The following is a 20882-nucleotide window of genomic DNA, read 5'->3' on the forward strand; positions in this document are numbered from 1 at the left end:
TATTCGCCAAATTTCATATGTCAAATCATACGTCACCCCAACTACGTCGCTTATAATCACTGTCAAATATTTACAAAAAATGGCGTTAGAATTTATTTACTTTCATAGATAGAGGACATAAATTTTTTCAACCAAAATGTAACAATAATCTCGCTGGCGCCCATTTATAGTAACAGGGTACTAATCAAGTATAATAAATTGGTGGGCACGAAGTCAGGTATGTTGTCTCATCATATTGAATTGCTGTGTGGTTCCGGCTTGAAATAGGCCACCCCTTCTTTTCTCGTGGATATAGTAAGAAGCTGTCAGTCCAGCAGAATTCAGTCTCTCGGTCGAAGTCATACTTACTGATTCTAATACCTTATACCATATATTTTTCAGTTCAGGAGTTTGAAAACATCTTCCAATGGAGAAAAGAGTTTCTGGGAAATATCGTCACCTTGTCTTATACTTTTCTACACTGGTATGAGTTTTGTTCTTTAATTCTATACTCACTCACAATTCCACAGTAATAGACACATTATTTCAAAAAAATATTTATTTGTCAACAATTTAAATTACATAATTATATTATTAATATTATTCTTACAAATTTTTACATTATATTCTTACTACAAAAAAAGTACCGTTAGCATGATTTCGTAACTAATTTTAACACATAATCTGTATCTTACGTATGTCTTTTTTGATTACAAATTGGTCTTTTAGCACTTATAAAACAAAAAAAATGTACTAACTATATAGAAAATTAATCACAAAAATTATCCTTCTGTTAGCCTAAGACACTGTCGGTGAATTATGAAAGTTTATAACTTTGTAATAAAACTTAGTTTTAAATGAAAGATGAACGAAAATACAAGAAATAACACTAGGATTATCTGTTTTCAGCCGCAACCTAGGGTTGCCAGGAGAAAATAGATAATAATGTCGGTAAATTTGATATACTCATCAGTATGATTCTTCGCATTCATTTTTTATTGAAAACCAGTTTCAATAAAAACATTTTTTACATGCATAATTCGGCGGCAGGATCTTAGGCTATATCGCAAGGGTGGTCATAGATTGAAAACCCGTATTACGGGTACTGCATTCTCCATCATTCATATCCTATAATGAAATTTAGGCTGACAAATATGTGTAATATAGATAATATAAATCTAGAATTAAAAAAGAAAAAAAAATTATTTATGTCAGAGCAGCTGATATTTACTGATACTACACATCACATTAAATCGTTTTTGCTCCTCAATAATAATTATTGATTTTAAACTGACACCTTTTTAATTAATAATTATGAACAAAAGTGAACACTTTTCCTAAGTAGTTGTAATGTGTTGTATCAAAAAGTTTGTACTGATATAAAATTACATAAAATAAAAAGGATTGTATTAGTACTGTTACATCATAAACATTGTTTTATAATGCAGCTATGTTAAAATAAAGTTTTACCTTTAGCTTTGTCTAGATGAGACGAGTCGATTGGTAAATGTAATGCAATTTCGATAAAAATATGCAATTAGTTTATTTTAATATATAAAAAAAATAATAGCATGTTCAGAAACATAATTGTGTGAATTATTGAATACATAACCGAATCGACAATGCATTAGGCAGTCGATAACCTGTTCAACATAAATAAAAAAAAAAAAACTGCACTACAAACATAAAATCTCATTATAGTTATTTATATACGTATAAGATAACCTAATTATTTAAGTCTACATACTAAAACATTATTTGTCAATAATTATCATAATTATTAATGATGTTGCAAATGGAACATTAAATTATTACCGAGTTTATTTTGAAAATTTTGTCATAATATAAATATAACTTATACAAATGGACAGCACATACATGACATTAATTATATATTAAAGGCCGTTTATATTAAAGGGGTTATTAATAAAGTTTCATTTCATAAAAATAATAATATTAATAAATAATAATAATATTTGACTAATAATCAGTTTAAAATTTAAATCGTATGAACTAAATTTCAGAGCGTCATTATATAATGTTTAGGATATCAATTAGAATTCAATAGTTTAAATAAAGTGTTATTATATAGACTATTATAAATCTTAATCTAAAATAGTTAAGACACAAATGTATTTATAAATTTAGTTCATACTCGTCCTTAGGATTTTGTTGGCATATCAAATTGAAATTTACTTGACATTGACATTGATAATAAAATTGACACTACTTAATGATCAGTGTTGTCAGTTATTACAACGAATTCCCGTGATAAATGTTGCAACATTTGTTTTATTGAATTTAATATATTATTGTTAGTATTAATTAAAAATTCTATTTATGAAATATTTTTATATTAAATAATTACACTGACAAATATTAAAATTAAATTCTGACCTATAATTCACTTATTAATTACCTTACAGGAAATATATGTATGATGTAAGATTTTTTCACTCAAAAACAGAGTCCATTACGTTCGTTTCTAATATTTCTCACATATTAATAATATATTTTCTCTATATACAATAAAAAGATGCCAATATTATATACATACCTACTTAATTTTTAATAGTCAAAAATAAAAATAAATATAGTTTAAAACACATTTTGTGATTAGGCCCTACAGCCTTGTTTTTTGTCTTGTCAATTAAGTCAGAAATTACAATAAATAAAAACAATAATAATATAATATTTTTTCAAAAAGTACGGCTAGGACAACATTTTAAACATGACAACCATATAATAATGATACGACACGACTTATTTATCAGTTCATTAAATCGATTCAGACTCGAGAATAAATTTATTACATTATTTATAATAAATTTACTTACTTTTAGCAAATTCCAAATATCATCCTATCCCTGGTTCAAATTTTTTTATTGCAGATAATTAATATTGTATCTGCTATCATACCACACAATATCTAATTATGAAAATTGTAAAATCATATAAATAAAAAGTACTCAATACGAGAAAGTACCTGCAGTACTGTGACAAATATAACAATAAATTATCTAGTTACTATCTCGTAAAAAGTATAAACGGGTCGTTTCTAATAAGAATTTGAAGCCTCTTTTTTATTTATACGTTAAAGCTAAATCGCTTTAGGTATTATTAATTGCAACATTGTGACAGGCGGGATTATCGTTATCTGTATTTATTATAATTTGGCTTCTTTTTTTTTTATTTATACTTGTAAAGCATACAAGCAATCAAGACATAATATCTAAAATTCTCCAAATTCAACATATATTTTTCTTTATATTGTATTATTATTTATATTGTTATGAAAACATGTTCGATAATATTTACTATGTTAAACATTTTTTCGCTGCTTCATTACATTTATATTAGTTAAAAAAAAAAAAAAAAAACTATTCGAAATCTATTTTTCGTACCAAATTCCAATTCAATAAAGACAATAGTCCAGAAGTGTATAAATAAAATTTAAAAACAATTATATCAAATAACAAACCTAATAATAATAAATATCGGAATTGGAACATTAAATTTATTACTTCATTGTAATTATAACAATACTCTCTATGACAATAATTTAAGAGTATTTCCATTAAGTATTTAATTTATAACCTTTTTCTAATAATTCCTATATTAAGTAATGGTAAGTTATATTACTAACTATAAATGAATGTGATGTTATATAAATGTATTTCTTTTTATAAAATTAAATGGAAATATAGAAAACTTTCACATTGTTGCTTTACAATCCAATTAACATGTTTTCAGATGGGCAAAAAATAATCGCTTAATTCTGATCCCATCCTAAAGACCTGTCGACTGCCATTTTCCATTGTTTGTATCTCATGTCCCGTTCATCGTCACTGATTTGAGGATAGTATGTTGTCCCATTCATCATCGGTATAGGTGCAACTTGGGTAGTGCTGTCCACACCCCAATAAGCAACCAAAGCAGCTCCAAGTGCAGTGCTCTCAGTGAATCCGGCCTTTATAACGTTTATACCAACTAAATCGGCTTGCATTTGCATTACCATGTTATTGGATGTCATACCACCATCGACCTGAAATATATGTTAAAACAGAGTTAATGCAGTTTTGGAAAATAATACAAGAAATATAAAACTGTTTAGACGCGAGCTGAACTTGCACGCCAAGGACTCTGTACGTAATTTTTATTATGCAACTTAGAATGACAAACAACCTGACAGTCCTTCTGATGGAAAGTGGTAACCGTCGCCTATAGACATGAGCAGTACCATTAACATAACAGAGTATACTGTCCCCCTCATATTATATAAATATATGATATAAAATGTCATTAATTGCATTCCTTATAAAAAATACACACCTTATTATTATTATAAAAGTTATTATAATTTATATTTAAATTCATAATTTCTTATTTTGGGCCTTAATTGTGGTTAAAAATGGGCCACATAACTTTGTTTTTGTATTTTTTTTGTATAATTTCTCAAATACAATGCCAATTAGAAACATCGTTTTATTTTTTCTGTAATATTCACATATGTCATTATAAAATGAAATTATTTCAGATGTTTCACTTCAGAAACTTCGGAAATAGATAGAATGGTCTTTTTTTTTTCGCAAATTTAATCATATATAAAAAACTATGCATCATAAAAAAAACAGTTTTACAATATACAAATGAAGCCCTTTCATATAATATTCCACTTAGACTTACTAGTAGTTACTGAAATATAGCGCTGTGATAGACGGATGGACGAATGAACAGATTAAGTCGCACCATAAGGATTCCTTTGTACTTTTTTAGTACGGAACCATAAAAATATAAGTATTATTTTTCATTTAAATAAAATTTAATGTATAAAATTACACATTTTTACTAGTTTTAATGCTGTATTTTATAATATAATAATATAAGATAATAGGTCCCAAAAAAGTGCTGAAAGAAATCAATAGATGCCAGCCAGTGTAGAATCGTATTTCGTGGCATAATATGACAAAGTCCTATGTTCAACAGTGATGAGTGGTTGTGATGATGATTATCTCTAAAATTAGTACTATTTTTATCTAAAAATTAATTCTAATTTTATACGTTTCGAGAAGTTGAACTTAATAGCCGGTGCAGCCAGGGCTGCAGTCGAGTATAAACGGAACCCTGTGCGATCCCAGTACTAGGGCGAGTAAAAGATATCGGAGGGGTTTTAGCTAGTAAGAGTCTGGTAGTATTCACCCCCAAAATATGAGGGTCTGCATGATGCATTTCTTCTCGACAAAAAAGTTATTTTTATACGCAAACAGCATAATATTTGGAAAAGCGCCATCTAGTATATTTATATAGAACTGTCGAGAGCAGCGTTCATGCACTGCTATGAGACTTTTCTCTAGAAGTCGGCTTCTACAGAGTAAAGTTAGCACTGTATTATCAATGCTAACTTTTAAAATGTTTTTGAATGCTCTTATATATGCGCTCGAGTCTCGACTACTTGAATTTTATCATCAAAACTAGAGGGCACTGACAATTATAAATATTTATTAACAAACTTTTTGCTTGCTGCTTTGTAAGCATGGATTTAAAAAGTAAGAAAACTAAAGAAACTAACCCACTTTTAGATGGCGTATCAAAAAACCATACACTAGTTTTTAAGTGGGTTGGTCACTATTCACTAAGAAAAATTTTAAACGAAATACTAGACGGCACTGGTATCGAAACTTGTGGGTTTAGTTGATTAATTTGTAATTAAAGATAATTTGAGTCAAAATTTCTAAATTGTACGAAATTCTAATTAGACTTTCAAAAACGTAACTGTAAAAATAGCATTAACCGATTTAGTGCAATAGTTTTATATGTTGTCGGAATAAACATATATACAGAGATAATATTTTTAAAAATTACTGTTTTAGTTTCTATTGCTTTTATTAAAATTCCTCATTTCATTTTTTATTAAATGTATTCCATGTATAGATCTTCTAGTTATAATTTTATTGTAGTAATATAATAAGTATTAATAATATTGATATAAATTATAAATATTTATATAAGAATTGGGGGACTTTTATACTATGACTTTTTACTCTCTAACAGAATTTATTTTTATTTTGCATTTTTTTTAGTAATTATATAAATATCCTAACTGTGCCTAGTAAATACAAACTGCACTTAATTTGGGACTAAATATAGCATTATATAATTTTTATAATAGTATTTTATTTTTTTATTTCTGTGTGTATGTATGGTTATAAAAAAAAAATATCTTTACATTATGACTCACGAATAAAATTATAAATAAAAACTCATAAACCAACCTTCAATAATTGTAATGGAATCCCACAGTCTTCGTTCATTGCGTCCAATATATCTCGGACTTGATAGCAAACTGCTTCTAGGGCGGCCTTTATTATGTGATTTGAATTTGTATCTTCTGTAATACCACAGATTACTCTGGAAAAATAAAATTATACATACATATATTAATCTATAATAAGTTTTGAGGAAAAAGGAATGTTGGTACCAGGGAATAGCATCCCCAATACTAGCAATATACATGACAGGTTCATGTATATTGCTCATAGGTTCCTCTTCGCGATTTTTCTAAAAAGTATCATGTTTCTTTTTTTTTACTATTGAAGAATCCCTCGATTGACCACGATCTCACTTGAGGGCAAGTGATAATGCGGTCTAAGCTAGAGCTCGCAGGCCCTATTAGTAGTAGCCTATTCATATTTGTTTTAAATTGGTGCAGATTACATTTAAATGGAAAATCATAAGCGGGGAGAGAGTTTCAGTTCTTAATCGTACGCATGATGAAGAAAGACGCAAAGCGCTTTGTGTTTATATATGGTATATCTAAGACATAAAGGGTGGAAGCTCTTGCTTCGTCTGGTCGTCTGATGCCGAAAGGGTGAAAGAAGAATCAGGTCATGCACTTCTTAAGCACTCTTCAAAATATAAGGGCAAAATTTTTTTCTGTAAATATTAAATATATGTAAAAACTAACAAATCCGACCCGTCTCCGAACAAGTAGACAGAATTTTCGAAAATCCAATTCAACTGATCAATTATTTTATAGTATTTTATATGTGATTCTTTAGATTGATATAACTTTTTGATTTATGAACTGATTGAAATAAAACATTAAGCGGTGCAAACTGCAACACATTAGTGAAAACTATATTAAACGAGTTCAACAGTGTTAAAGGCTGATGATGATGAATGATATTCTGATTGCATGCATGTAAGGGACACTAACTGTTTTAACAAAAAACCTGCAATATATTCAGCCGTTTAAATGATATAAGAAAATAATGAATTCTAAATACACATTGTGTAATGTATCCATATAGGTTAAAATCAATAAACAACATATTATCATGTTTTGAATTGGATTTTGATAGTTAATCGTGTTACTAGAAAAGGGGCTTGCCGCTTAATACTATACGATATCTAAAATAACAGTATGATAATACATATCTTATCTACCATAGACATACTTCACGTATTTGACTTTGTATACTTTATATTATCCAGGATTATGAAATCTAGTACTGTTTACGTAAAAAATAATTACATGTAACAAGTTACAAGTACAAGGCTATTTAAACTTTCTTAAAAAATAGTTTAGAACATCTTCTGTTAACATTATGCAATATTTTGTAACAGAAAAAAAAATATTAAAAAATATAATCAAATCGGACGCCCTTTTTGAAGTCGATTGAAAAGAAACGTCGAATATCGCCGTGTAGTCCTGGCATAGATTAGGCCACCTCTACCTATCCCGTGGGTATTTTGAGAGGTGACTAAGGGAATTTAATGGTCTAGGGGTGGGCAACAGTGTCCTTATTAAAATATTACCAAAAGCCTAAATGCGGTTACCAGCCCAAGCCCTGCCAAGCGTGACTTCTATTGGCAAAACTCCCTTATGCGATAGGCTTATGTTCAGCAGTGGACAGTTAATGGCTACTATCGTATGGTGAAATGCAATAGAGAATTGAAATGTATCATTATTAAAAAAAAAAAATACGATGTAAAATTATAAGTCAGATGTGATATCAAGTTCACTCACCCTCTAGCATCCTGTCTCCAGTAAGGAGCATATAGGCCGCTGAACGCTGGTACGAATACGACGCTACCATTCTCTGTAGCGGTCTCCGCCAGCCCTTGAGAGTCTTTGGCATTCTCTAAAAGACCTAGATTGTCCCTCAACCAGCCAAGAGCTGCTCCTGCTATTGCCACCTGAAAACAGTATTATATAATTATAACATCATAATGACATTTGTTTCTTGATTTTAAAATCTTTAGCTGATCCGCAAATATTTTTGCCTTCCACACCACCGGGAGGAAAGGGATTGTTAGCAATGGGCTCTTAAAACCCCATTGCTAGTAATGTACCCGCGGTTCACCCTGGAAACCATCGTGGTATCGTGGTGGTCTCGTGGAATTTTTCACAATGAGCTAACTAGCCTACTTTTACCCTTACCTCATCTCTCACTAGTGCCCTACTAGTGAGAGATGATAGGTAAGGCCAGCGTATACTAATATAGCGCAGCCGAGGTTACTATTCCATTCTCACCCAATATAAAAGTAATATACAAAAAATAGTAAATATTTTTTCCCTTTATAAGTTCGTTTTTCGAATCCACATGCAAACAATGAGTCACTTGTTTTTGCGGTTTTAGAAGACGAATAGGTAAACATACTCGTAGACGGTGAATGTTAGGATTTCCCCATATTTTAAGTAACCCATAGACATTGATTCTTTTATAAGCTATATATATAGCGTTACTACCTAGACTGAAAAGAATGTGGTCATGGGAGTTTGAATACTGTGCCATTTTCATTATCAACAAATTTTTAAGGGATGGTATACACCTTCAATAAGTTAAAAGTATTTACTATCACAAACTCTACATGCTATATATTATACACATATATTTAAATTATTATAATTTTACATTATTTACACCAGTTTTTCTGAATTTAAATACTTTCAATAGTAATATTAATTTAAAGGGCAATACCACTTGGAGGTACCTCACAGTTGCCACATCAACTTATTATTTCATGATTATAGTCATGGAAGCATTTTTACGACTCTGTATTATTCCAGATATGATAAATGAAAAGGGAAACCCAAGTTCACAGTAATGACAAAGTATAAACACTATTAAGTATGTTATCTCAAAACTAGGTCACTGTTGATAACCGTTAAATTAAATAAATGTTGGATAATCGCTACGCACTCACACCAATATTATTTTAAAACTAGAATATCCTTGTATTATAGGAAATCAAACAATAAAAAAAATTAACGAAGCAAAATTTTTAAGTTTCTTAATATCTCTACTGACAATAGAACGTAGGATCACAAAGCAACGAGTTAACCACTGCGCTACAGAGGTGCTCAAAGTAATACTAAAATGTACATTTTAAAAATCAAATAAATTATATTTTTGTTTATTATTGTGTTTTATGTTATTAATATTTACTATTGATCTGGTAATAGTTGGAACTTTGTGGAGTTCTGAAATCATTTCTTTTACATTAGAACAGAATTGTACTAATTCTGTATGTAGTATAAGCATGTTTCAAGTCATAAAGATTATTATTATCTTAATACACACATTTAAAGTAATCATCTTCATCACGAAGTGTGAATATAACTAACACTACGTATAGATAATAGCCATTCTAAATTGCAGCGATAACAATTTAATAGCATATAGTTACAATTATACAATGTTAATAATAATAGGTAGATATAATATTATATTACAGTAACTTTGAAGACGTTATCTTGTAAATAATTTGTTGAGGAAAAATACGTACAAATCCGTTCGTTTTCATAGATAATACAATACCTAGATATTTCTCTGTAACCCATAGACAGTCACCAGCTACTCTTTACGCATCTATTGACTTTTTGATATTTCACTCCATATAGGAGTATAAATATTGATTGTAATTAAATAATAATTATGTAGAAATGTTATTTTATTCTTATTTAATTATTTTACAAACATACCGATCCTTCTAAGGCGTAGTACGGAGGATTTTTGCTACCCAATTGGTAGGCGACTGTAGTTAGTAATCCTCTGCTGGAGTTCACGCGAATATCGCCCGTATTATAAAGAACGAAGCAACCAGTTCCATATGTTGCTTTAGCCTGGCCTTTTTGAAGACACATTTGTCCAACTAGAGCTGCTTGTTGATCTCCCAGACAACCTGATATTGGTTTCCCTGCTAGAGGACCATCCGATATGTAACCATAAATCTGAAAAATGAAGTTTAATAATATTAATAAAAATCTATAGTTTTTATACATTTTCGCAATCCTTATAAAATAGGCAGAGAGAATTAAGTATACACAGCCATTTTCATCATATACACTGTTCTCTTAGATAGATCGTACTGACCATTATAAGTATTATATACATCATTTACCTATGATTAAGTAAGAACCTATTATATATATTTATAAATAAAAACTTATTATTTTTTATAAAAATTATATTTTTATTTGTCAATTACTAATCGCTTTTTCTACTTGACAAATAAAAAAAAAAATAATACAAATCATCACTATTTATATTTATTGATATAATATTATAATTAATTATTACAACATTTAATCCATCAGATAAAAAAAAATACAAACATCATTCTTACCTCAGAGCTTGATTTTATTGCAGGCAAGACAGATTTTGGCACTTCGAAAAATTTTAACAATAGTGGATCCCATTCTAGGTTTTCTATGTTCATTAACATAGTGCGGGAGGCATTTGTGACGTCGGTTATATGTTTACCACCATTTGCGCCACCTTTAATCACAAAAAAAAAATCTTAAAATGTATATTACACAAATTTGTATTTATGAAGGTTTCACACGTTGATAAACAATAAACGACTAACATATGCTGTTTTCAAGGTAAAATTCCGCTTAGCAGCTATAGAGCAATGCTTGCGTACAATTAACATATTTTAAGTAAACTTAATAATATATCGCAGACTGCATAACATTTATTTTATACATATAAATTTTAAAAAATATATAATATATTTTGTAATGTCCATGGTGCTATGCCCACCTTATAGGAAGTGGTAAACATCACTTCCTATAAGGTGGGCCGTCAGCTTGTTTGCAGGTCTAAGTATCATAAAAAAAATGTAATAAAGATGTAACAGTCAAATCTTCAACTATGACATATACAGTTTTTGCACATGTTCTCATAAAATTTGTTTGATGTATTTATAGTTTTTATATATATAAAACATCAATGGTTCATGAAGCGTTTTTAGCTACTAACACACTAATAACTGATGCTAAATGTTATCTCAAGGGTAAAGACCTGCATTACAAGTTCAAAGTAATAAAATTTTTTACTGGTATAAGATATAACACAGCCATAAACAATTAGTTTGTCCGGACATTTTTTATAGAAGTTGGAATGGTAAATAAGTTGTGGTAAATATGTCGTCTATAGACATGAACAGCATTTTAGCAACGTGATTTTTTCAATAGATAACTATATAGTTATAATCTGACAACTGCACAGCTGTTACAACATACATAACATAAACACATATGCACATATGCAAAGATAAATAAAATAAAGATAAAAATTATCAAGCAATACATTTTGACTTTGAGCCACAATTAAAATAGCTTATTTACAGATTTACAAAAATAATATCACTCATAAATTCAAATGTTTACATCGATACAGAAGTAATTGTTTTAACCTCCTGCCCATATGGCAAATTGAACGATAATTACTTAACTATATTACTTTACTATTTAAAATATACAGCATAAATTATATATATTATTCATATATTTATTATTTATATAAAACTCATCAGAATCATCATCATTTCAGCTGTTAACTGTCTACTGCTGAACATAAGCCTCCCTCATAGACTGCCATAAAGAACGGTCCAAAGCCACCTGCTTCTAATGACTCCCTGCAATGAATTTGATGACTTCGCTTCATCTAGTGAAGAGTTGTTCTACAATGCATTTTCCTATACGGGGTAGTCATCTTCCCCATTGGTTATCAGTTATCCACTCCATTGCCACTTTAACTTGCTTATCCTTTAGGTTATGTCATACTGAGATGTATTGTTAAAATAAATATTCCATCTCACTACATATCAGTATATCTATTTAAGTTCTTTAGCGTAAGATTTGCGTATGCAGCGCTATTTTAGTAAAATAAGATATCTATGCATGTTGTATATTTTATTAAATATAAATATGTACTAAAAGTGTAATCCAATTTAATTACTTATTTATTAAATATCGAGTGTCATACAATTACATCAATTCCCTTGAGCCAATCATCATCATTACAACCCATCCATTGTCCACTATTGAACATATTACGCAAAAAAGCCACAAAGTATGACCCTGCACTATTTGCATCCAGTAACTTCCTGCAACACTCTTAAGATCTTTACTCCGTCTCGCGGGGCTATCGCCCTCCATGCCTATGCTTGCCTGCACAGAATTGCCAATTGAAAACTTTTTCCCCCATCGGTTAACAATTGCTTGAGCTATACGAACAGCCCATTGGTTTGAGCCAATATCATCTTCATACCTTTATCTCAATTATTATTTCAGGTCGGTCATAGAAGCCTACAAATCACTATGATACGTGATTTTCTATGACAAAAACAATCTTTAATAATTATTCAATAACAATGACACACATCAATATTGCTGTACAGCAACAACAATAATATGAAAATTACATATTAATAAATGGAATATATTATAAATATAATATATTGTTTTTAAAAATATGACAATACTATTATATTTGACAAATACATCAATATTTATAAGATAGCTAATAAACGGCAAGAATAAATTTCGCTGTGCAATATTATTATCAATAATTAAAAATGAACAATCAAAACATAGCTCATGTGCAGTGCAGTGGCAAATGGTAATGTTAAATAATTTTTTAATAATAAAATAATATGAATACCTGTTAAATTCCATATAATCCAAGTATCAACAGTACCAAATAAACAAGTGCCATTTTTCATGGCATTTTTAACAGCATTCACATTGTCACTCAGCCATCTCAATTTGACAGCACTGAAGTATGGAGAAAGTGGTAATCCACATAGGGGCTGTAATGAATTTGTTATTTAGTGGTATTTTGTATATAATTATGATCCTGTAGATATAAATATATGACAGTTGACATCAGACAGTTAGTCAGCCATTAAACCAAAACTTCGAGCCGCCATCACATCCGTCCACTGCTGCTGAACATAGACTTGTAAGAAAGACTCTGTTTTCCGCACTTAGCCTCTCATTTGGGCCGTTGTGCGAACATAGACTTTCCGTATAGACTGCCGTAAGGAAGGTTCCTGAGTCACCTACATCTAATGACTCCCTACAATGTATGAGGTGAGGGAGGTCGTTATTCCATATAGTGGAGGATCATCCTAAATTATGTTTGACCTTGCGGGTCGCCATTTAAGAACCTTTCTTCCCCTTTAGTTATTAGTTATTTGAGTTATATGACTAGTCCATTGCCCCTTCACTGGTTTATCCTTCAGGCTATGAAGGTCACTTTGGTTCTTTTGCAGATATTCTCATTTCAAATTCTATCATGGAAAGAACATATCTTCCCGAATACAGATCTCTCCATAGCTCCCGGAGTAATTTTGCATATTTTTGGCAACCATGTAGGACAATATTTTGGTTCCATAGGTATATGAATAATATGAATAAAAACATATTACGCTGACCCCAAATAATTGAGATAGACAGAAAGATGATAACATACAAATGTATGATAATAATTTTTATTAAAATATAAAATTACAATGTAGAGTAGCAAAGTTGCAGAAATTCTGGTAACAATAATTGTAGGGGCGGAGGAATAGTTAGTAATGGAAATGTTAATTCCCATTTCTAGCAATATACCCTGTTAAGTCAACCTCCATACAGTTTTTTCTCGAAATCATCATGATTGCTTCTTGTTGGATCCATCACAACTAACTGACCTAGTTTATCCTAACCTATTACCACTTTGGGAGGGAAAGGGATTGTTAGTAATGGAGACTGAGAATCCCATTGCTAGCAATATACCCAGTCAGGTCGACCTCCTCGCAGTTCTCCCTGGAAACTATCATGGTTAATTACTGATAAATTCATCATGATGGGCAAACTGACCTGTTTTCATTCTCATATACCACCCTTCACTGGTACTCCGCCAGCGTATCCCATTAGCGCAGGCGGAGTTACCATACCATTTTCACCCATCAAAAAACCTATTACCACTCACTGATGCCCCATCAGTGAATAACAATAGTGCAGACAGGGTTACCACTTCATTCTCAACCATTTAAAAAAAAAACAAATAATAATAATAACCATAGTTAGTCCTTAAGTGTTAGCGATCGCACACATACTAATGGTAGCAGAATTAAACAAAATAATTATAATTAATAAACCAGTGATAAATTCATCCAGGGCTTTCCATAAAAAAAACATCTAGTTCAGAAGAATATTTATTTTATATACTAACTAACCAATATAGCAACCACTCATACTAACATTATTAACACATTTAATCTTACTTTGCTAACTTGATAAAAACTATCCTATCTCCTAAATTGGGGCAAATAATACACATTTACAAAATTTCATTAAAATCAGTCATGGTTTTAAACATTAATATGAATGATCATTACAACACATGACTTTTATATATTAAGGTACAATCTTACCTTTAAATAATTCTTATTCCTTGTCTTATTTGGGACAGTATCCAATAACTTTTCAATGGTAGATGAAGTTCTCATGTCCAGCCATACTATAGCATTGTGCAATGGTCTGCCAGTGTCTTTGTCCCATACAATCGTAGTTTCTCTTTGATTTGTTACACCCACAGCAATTATATCCTAAAAACAGTAATTAGCTATAGTAGAAGTAGTTAATACATATGATTACAAAATACATTACTATATATTACCAGCATAGATATACTGATAGAAGAAAAGATATGCTGATAATAAATTGCACTCACAACAGTGTCATTGCAATTTATGCACTTGTTTCTAACCACTTGGCAACATTTGTTGCCAAATTATATTAAATGTTTATATGGATATTATAAAAATACATTTTCTAGAGACGCAGTTTCATATTTACAGTAAATAAATCCACCTATGTCCTGTTCTAAAATAAATAATTATTTCTTTTATGTTTAATTATGGACACTTGGATACCTCTTTTGTATATCTTTTATATACATGATGTTTAAGGATCATTATTAAAAGTATATAAAATAAAAAATAATGTTTGTCACAAACCTCAGGTTTACCACCTAACTCCACCAAATTTTCTACGGCCTTATGGATACAAGTAGTTACGACTTCTAGAATATCGTAAGGATCTTGTTCGACCCAACCCTCTTGAGGAAAATGTTGCGTTAATTCTTTCTGGTGAGAAGTAACTACTTCAGAGGAATTTGCTTTGAATATTATAAATCGTGCACTTGACGTGCCCTCGTCTATAGAGCCAACTAATGGGCCAAATATTCCATATTCAGACATAATTATAAATAAAAATTATATATATCAATTAAACCGACGAACAAAAAGCTTATATAATTATACTTGACTAGCAACATTTACTACACAACCACTCAATATCAAACAAGTAGTTAATTGAATAGATAAGTACATAACGAGGGATGATTGGTGTAATGAATAAACTTCATAGTTTGTTATTTTCCCGTCCTCGTACTCGTAGTGACATATACAGAGTAATTGATTACTACGTTATTTGAGAGCCGGTACAATTCTTATATTGACTAAGCTGAGAAATGGTTCTATGCAACCATTGAGAAATATCAATAGAATAAAAAAAACTAATATTCATAGTGTTGTACAAAATATTTAGAATATATATAATAGACATTAATGTATTTTCGTTAGAATCCTTGTCCAAAATATTGATATAGATAGGTATCATAAAAGACCTAGCCATATGGTTGTATAAGTTTTATACAATTAGATTTTATCAAAGTGACATGAACCTAGTGGCATCTATATAGACTTTGATGTTTGGTGTCATTGTCAAAAACTTTTGACAGTTACATTTAATGGAATCTTGTCATAGATTATGGACTTAATATTAGAATTGATATAAAAAAAAATATTATAGATATCCATATATGTTCCGTATTCAGATTTAAAATAGGTGAAAATAATTAATATAATTTTTTTTAAACATAATTTACATTTAATGGTTATAAATTCTTCAAAAGAGAAGGTTACTCGAAATCTTTGAATTTACCCAAAACTTTGCAAAGGTGGCGTGACAAATGTTTAAAAGTAAAATAAGCTGGTGACTATGTTAAAACATAATCACCAGCTTATTTTACTTTTAAACATTTGTATTCCGCAAAGAAATTGCATTTATTTTCTTACATATTACAATATTACAGACTAAAGCAGAGATGAATGGTTTAATCACAACAGTACCCCCATTGAAATAAATCGGCAGTAAATTTTCTTGTATTAGTTGTTCAATATTAGTTATGCTTATAAATACATTTTAATATTTGTTTTATGTATCTACTATGATATGAAATTATTGTATCTACTATGACATTCAAATACAAATTTTGTTTATGAATAAAAAATAAAATAAAAAAAGGTTCAATTTTTAATTAATTTGAACGTACCGTAATTATAGTGTAAGATACAACAATGGCATAAAAATTAAAAACTATAAATAGTCATACTATGTATGAACAATAGTTTAAGTACTAATCATTCATCTAAGAATCCAACGCTTTTGTAATTTTGCGAAATGCGGATTTCGTCGCAATGCTGTCACATATTTTTATTCAAACTAACTAAAAAGAAACGGAGGTTTTCTAATTCCAGTGCATTAAGTACGGGAATTGAATTAGGAAAATCTCTTTTTCAAAAAATTTTGTTGAAAAATCCAGTTTCCACAAGATTTTTTTTTAATTGTTGGCATCCCTATTAAAAAACAAATAAACTGTTAGCGATTAAACATATTAATACAATTCATAATTATACAATCTTCCTGAATGACTGGGTAGTATTGGTAGTATAGAATGCACTTGTCCAGTTCTCAAACGTAGGTAACTACGATTGTTATGAAAAAATAGAAAAATTGTGACAACGTAAGATTGAGTCGAAAAAGTAAACCCTTTTCTGTAATTTCTACATATAACTTTATAAAACTGTAATTATTTTAGATTCTTCGCTTTAGAAACTTCGGAGATAAAAGAGAGAATGAATTTTTATTCTCATATTTTCAATCATATAACTAAGCAACAAATAATTTTTTTTTTAAATATACAAATGAAGTCATTTTATATGATATCCCACTTGATCTAATAGACCAATTTTGAGTATCCGTTTTGGAACCCCTAGCAAAAAAAAATATTTTTTAATAATTTTCGTAATAATATATTCGGGTCAATGTAAAACTATTTCTAATTTTAAATTGATAGCATTAATAGTTGCTGAGATTGACGCTGTGACCTTGCGGTGACAGATAAAAGGTCAGACAGATGATTTGGTGAACGGACAAAGGTGGAATAAGGATTTTCCAAAAAAAATATGCCTAAGAGCATAAAATTTGCTCCTTTATCGAGGGATGAGGTCCCCTCTGGACAAATACATATATATGTGTCACACCTATCTTCCATTAGGGTAGGCAGAAACAATGGAATGCCAAATGTTTCGTTTCAAATAAGCTTCTTTCACATCCTCCACATTTATTAATCTTTTCATACATACTCGCCGGTTACGGGTACTTTTAATTTGGCTTTCCTTCAGATCGCCACCTGTTTGGACGACATATGTTCATCTAGGGTAGCTCCTGCCGAGATCTCCATCCATTCTTGCTTAATAAACCTCTTTCGTAATTCTTCTTATATCCATCCTCTCCAAGAGGCCAAACCAACGTAACAGTCCTTTTTTCGATTTGTATTACTACATTTATTATTTTGATTAGAAAAGCGTGGACTGAAAGACGTTCAGTCCACTCTTTTCTCTAATCACACTGTTTCTCACCCAATCTTTTAATGTATAAAATACTATTGAAAGCTCTCATCTTTACAGTATTTATCTTACTTTCATACTTCTTCTGCCATATCCACAAATCGCTTGCTTATATTATATAACGAACTTCGCTCGTTATATTTTTTGTTTGCCCCAATTGTGAGCAGTGCACCGTTTACACCATTTCTTACTTTCATTCTCCTTTCCATATTTCTCTCGCCTTTTAAATCCCACGTAAACAGAATACCTAAGTGTATAAATTTACTCATTTGCTCGACTCTTTCATCTCCTATCATTATCTGATATGCCGTTAAACTTTCATTCGCTCTCTGGATAATAATCTTAAAAAGGCCTTATTAAACTATGTAGTACCAAATGTAGTATACAAAAATATCTAATACGTATAGTAATAGATACTACGTATTTTTGTGTTTTAATGGTTTTTTAATGCATTAAAATGGAATTGTAACCCCGCGTGCTCTATTGATAGTTTTGTATTTAATAGACGTAAATGAAATTGTAACTCTATCTGAGCTATAGGGGTATACTGTGCTAGCGGTGTATACTAGCAAGATACTAATAAAGGACGATAGCAGAGGAGAAGTCAAGTCAGTTGGCCCATCGTTTTCAGGGAGGACTGCGAGCAATGGGGCCATTAACCCTCATTACTAACAAACCATTCTCTCCGCGCTATTGGAGCTTTTTTTTAATGAATCATAATGCAGTAGGTAGTATAAAGTAGCTCGTCTTATTGTAATTTAAATAAATACATATAATACTCTGTTAACATTACCTATTTATTTAAAAGATGAACTGTTGAGTTTCTTGCGAGTTCTTCTCAGCTTTTATCTCAGCCTATAACAAAATTTCAAACCAAGCAGTAGAGTCACAATAAGAGCTTGTAAACAAGTCTGTTTGAATAAAGATGATTTGAATTTCAATTTAATCTTTGGAATTAATTAATTTAATTTTATCCTAAGAAGCATTATTATATTTTATATCATTTCAAAATCTCTGGTAAAATGTGAACTTTTCGGGATTTCATCGAACATGATACGAAAAATATTTTAGTAACAATAATAACGTAATTATAATGTACAACAATAACGTAATTATAATGTACAAAATTAACAATAATGTAATTATCCACATAAATAACATAAAAAATATTCAGTTCTTCGCAAAAATGGAATACTTTATGTTTAAAATAATTTTAGTGCGTCCAAATATATTTTTAAATATACAAATATATATTTACAATTTCTTTGTAATAATATTAAAGTCGCTATGTGTCACCAATAACACCTTTATTATTATATTTAATATTTTCTCAATGAGGCCTTAAGGATATAAAGAATTTGGAAGTTACGTAAGCTTCTATATTAGATACAGCAATAGTTCGTATTTACGCGATAGGTAGAACTAAACGATAACCGCGTAATTCGAATTCGTGTAAGTTGGAGTATAATTGTTAGCGCTTTTCTGTGAGCTTCTGGCTCCTAGCTATGCTTTCATTTTACAGGACACGTTCGGATATGCAAATTAGCTTAACAATAATGTAGAGAAAATGTGCGTAATCTAGATATATCGTTCAAACAATAAAATCGACGAAATTTGAAAATGCGTAATTCCGGATTCGCGTAAGTCGGAGTAGCGAAAGTCGAGTTATTATTATTAATTATTCCATATTTTCTTAAATTTATTCATAACACTTCTTACTATGATCCTATCTATATAATCAAATTTCCTGCATACGATTTGAGATCAAAGAATAAAGAACAAAAAACAATATCCAAAGAATGAGACCAGCGGGTCTACCATGAAATGAAATTCCGAAATTTCGGACTCAATTTCATGTTTTTATTTATACCAAAATCGGACCAATAAATGGAGATAACATTTCGTTCATCATACATCTTATCATAAAAGTCCAAAGAAACAGTATTTTAACATTTTTAATATTTCCAAACGGCATGTATTTTATAATTTTAACATCAAATTTCTGTTTCGTTTCGCTCCGAAATTTCGGAAAACATTTCATGGTAGGCCCTCAGATCACGTTTTGCTAATTCATTAATTTCAGGCGTATAAATATTGATTCAGTTAGTAACAATGTTAATTTTTTTGTGGTTAATTATTAATCCAAACTTTAAACTATAAAATTAGCACTGGCTTTTATGTACAAAAGGAGAAATCAACGTGGCGATAATGAAAAAAAAAACAGTAATTTTGGATCTTTATGACTGCTACATATTATTTTATGGTATTGTAACTATTTCTTTCTCCTCAAAAAAATGCACTTAGCATATAATTGAAAAACATAAACCTTTTTTCTTTAGCAGTCAGGTAAAAGTAACCTATTAACTTTTAAACTATTGTGATGCATATTTCATGGTTTTCAACAAACAGGAAGTAACGCAATTATTTAATGTAATTTCAGGCTGAAAAGCATGTGTATGTTTAATTCAGTATTAAGATTTACTCTGAACACTGTATAGCAAAATTTTTTTAATATACATATAATGAAATTATAACAATTGGATTTTAATTAAAATTTTATATGGAAATAATCTAATTCCCGGGTCAGCATAAGATAAATTTTACTGCGGTAAAATGTGTCATTCCCAAGGGAAAAAACAAAAATTTGATTTACGAACAACATTGCGGGCTCTTCTGGTTGATAAATAATAATCATATTGCAATTGTAACTAGCTTCGTACAAATCTTTATTTTCATACATTACTCCAGGTCAGTCGGGGGTAGATAGAGTACATGTACCTTTTAGTTTCGGAGATTTAAGCTTTTTCCTCAAACATTATAAATATCTACAACTGAATATGTCAGCTTATCTTTCTAAGTGAACGAAA

The 20882-nt window shown here is 29.9% G+C and overlaps 1 protein-coding gene across 1 annotated transcript; it reads right to left on the reverse strand.

Moving 5' to 3' along the window:
- Window positions 1-520: 520 nt before the first annotated feature.
- Window positions 521-15719, reverse strand: LOC113518135 (glycerol kinase). Its single transcript, XM_052896540.1, has 8 exons — window positions 15280-15719; window positions 14695-14868; window positions 12936-13083; window positions 10612-10763; window positions 9968-10216; window positions 8009-8178; window positions 6252-6387; window positions 521-4024 (listed from the first exon to the last, which is right to left on the reverse strand). Exons 1-8 carry the CDS (start codon window positions 15520-15522, stop codon window positions 3752-3754), a joined length of 1545 nt encoding a protein of 514 aa, XP_052752500.1. The 5' UTR covers window positions 15523-15719; the 3' UTR covers window positions 521-3751.
- Window positions 15720-20882: the final 5163 nt, after the last annotated feature.

The sequence above is a fragment of the Galleria mellonella genome, unplaced genomic scaffold (assembly GCF_026898425.1).
Source record: "Galleria mellonella isolate WM207_F2 unplaced genomic scaffold, CSIRO_AGI_GalMel_v1 utg33, whole genome shotgun sequence".
Classification (NCBI taxonomy): domain Eukaryota; kingdom Metazoa; phylum Arthropoda; class Insecta; order Lepidoptera; family Pyralidae; genus Galleria; species Galleria mellonella.

Coding starts and splice junctions, on each gene's coding strand:
- LOC113518135 (XM_052896540.1), bottom strand. CDS start 15,522: ATGTCTGAATATGGAATATTTGGCCCATTAGTTGGCTCTATAGACGAG. Junction 8,179..9,967: donor ACTACGCCTTAGAAGGATCG/GTATGTTTGTAA, acceptor TACTGTTTTCAG/GTGGCAATAGCAGGAGCAGC. Junction 4,025..6,251: donor TTCCATTACAATTATTGAAG/GTTGGTTTATGA, acceptor CATATATTTCAG/GTCGATGGTGGTATGACATC.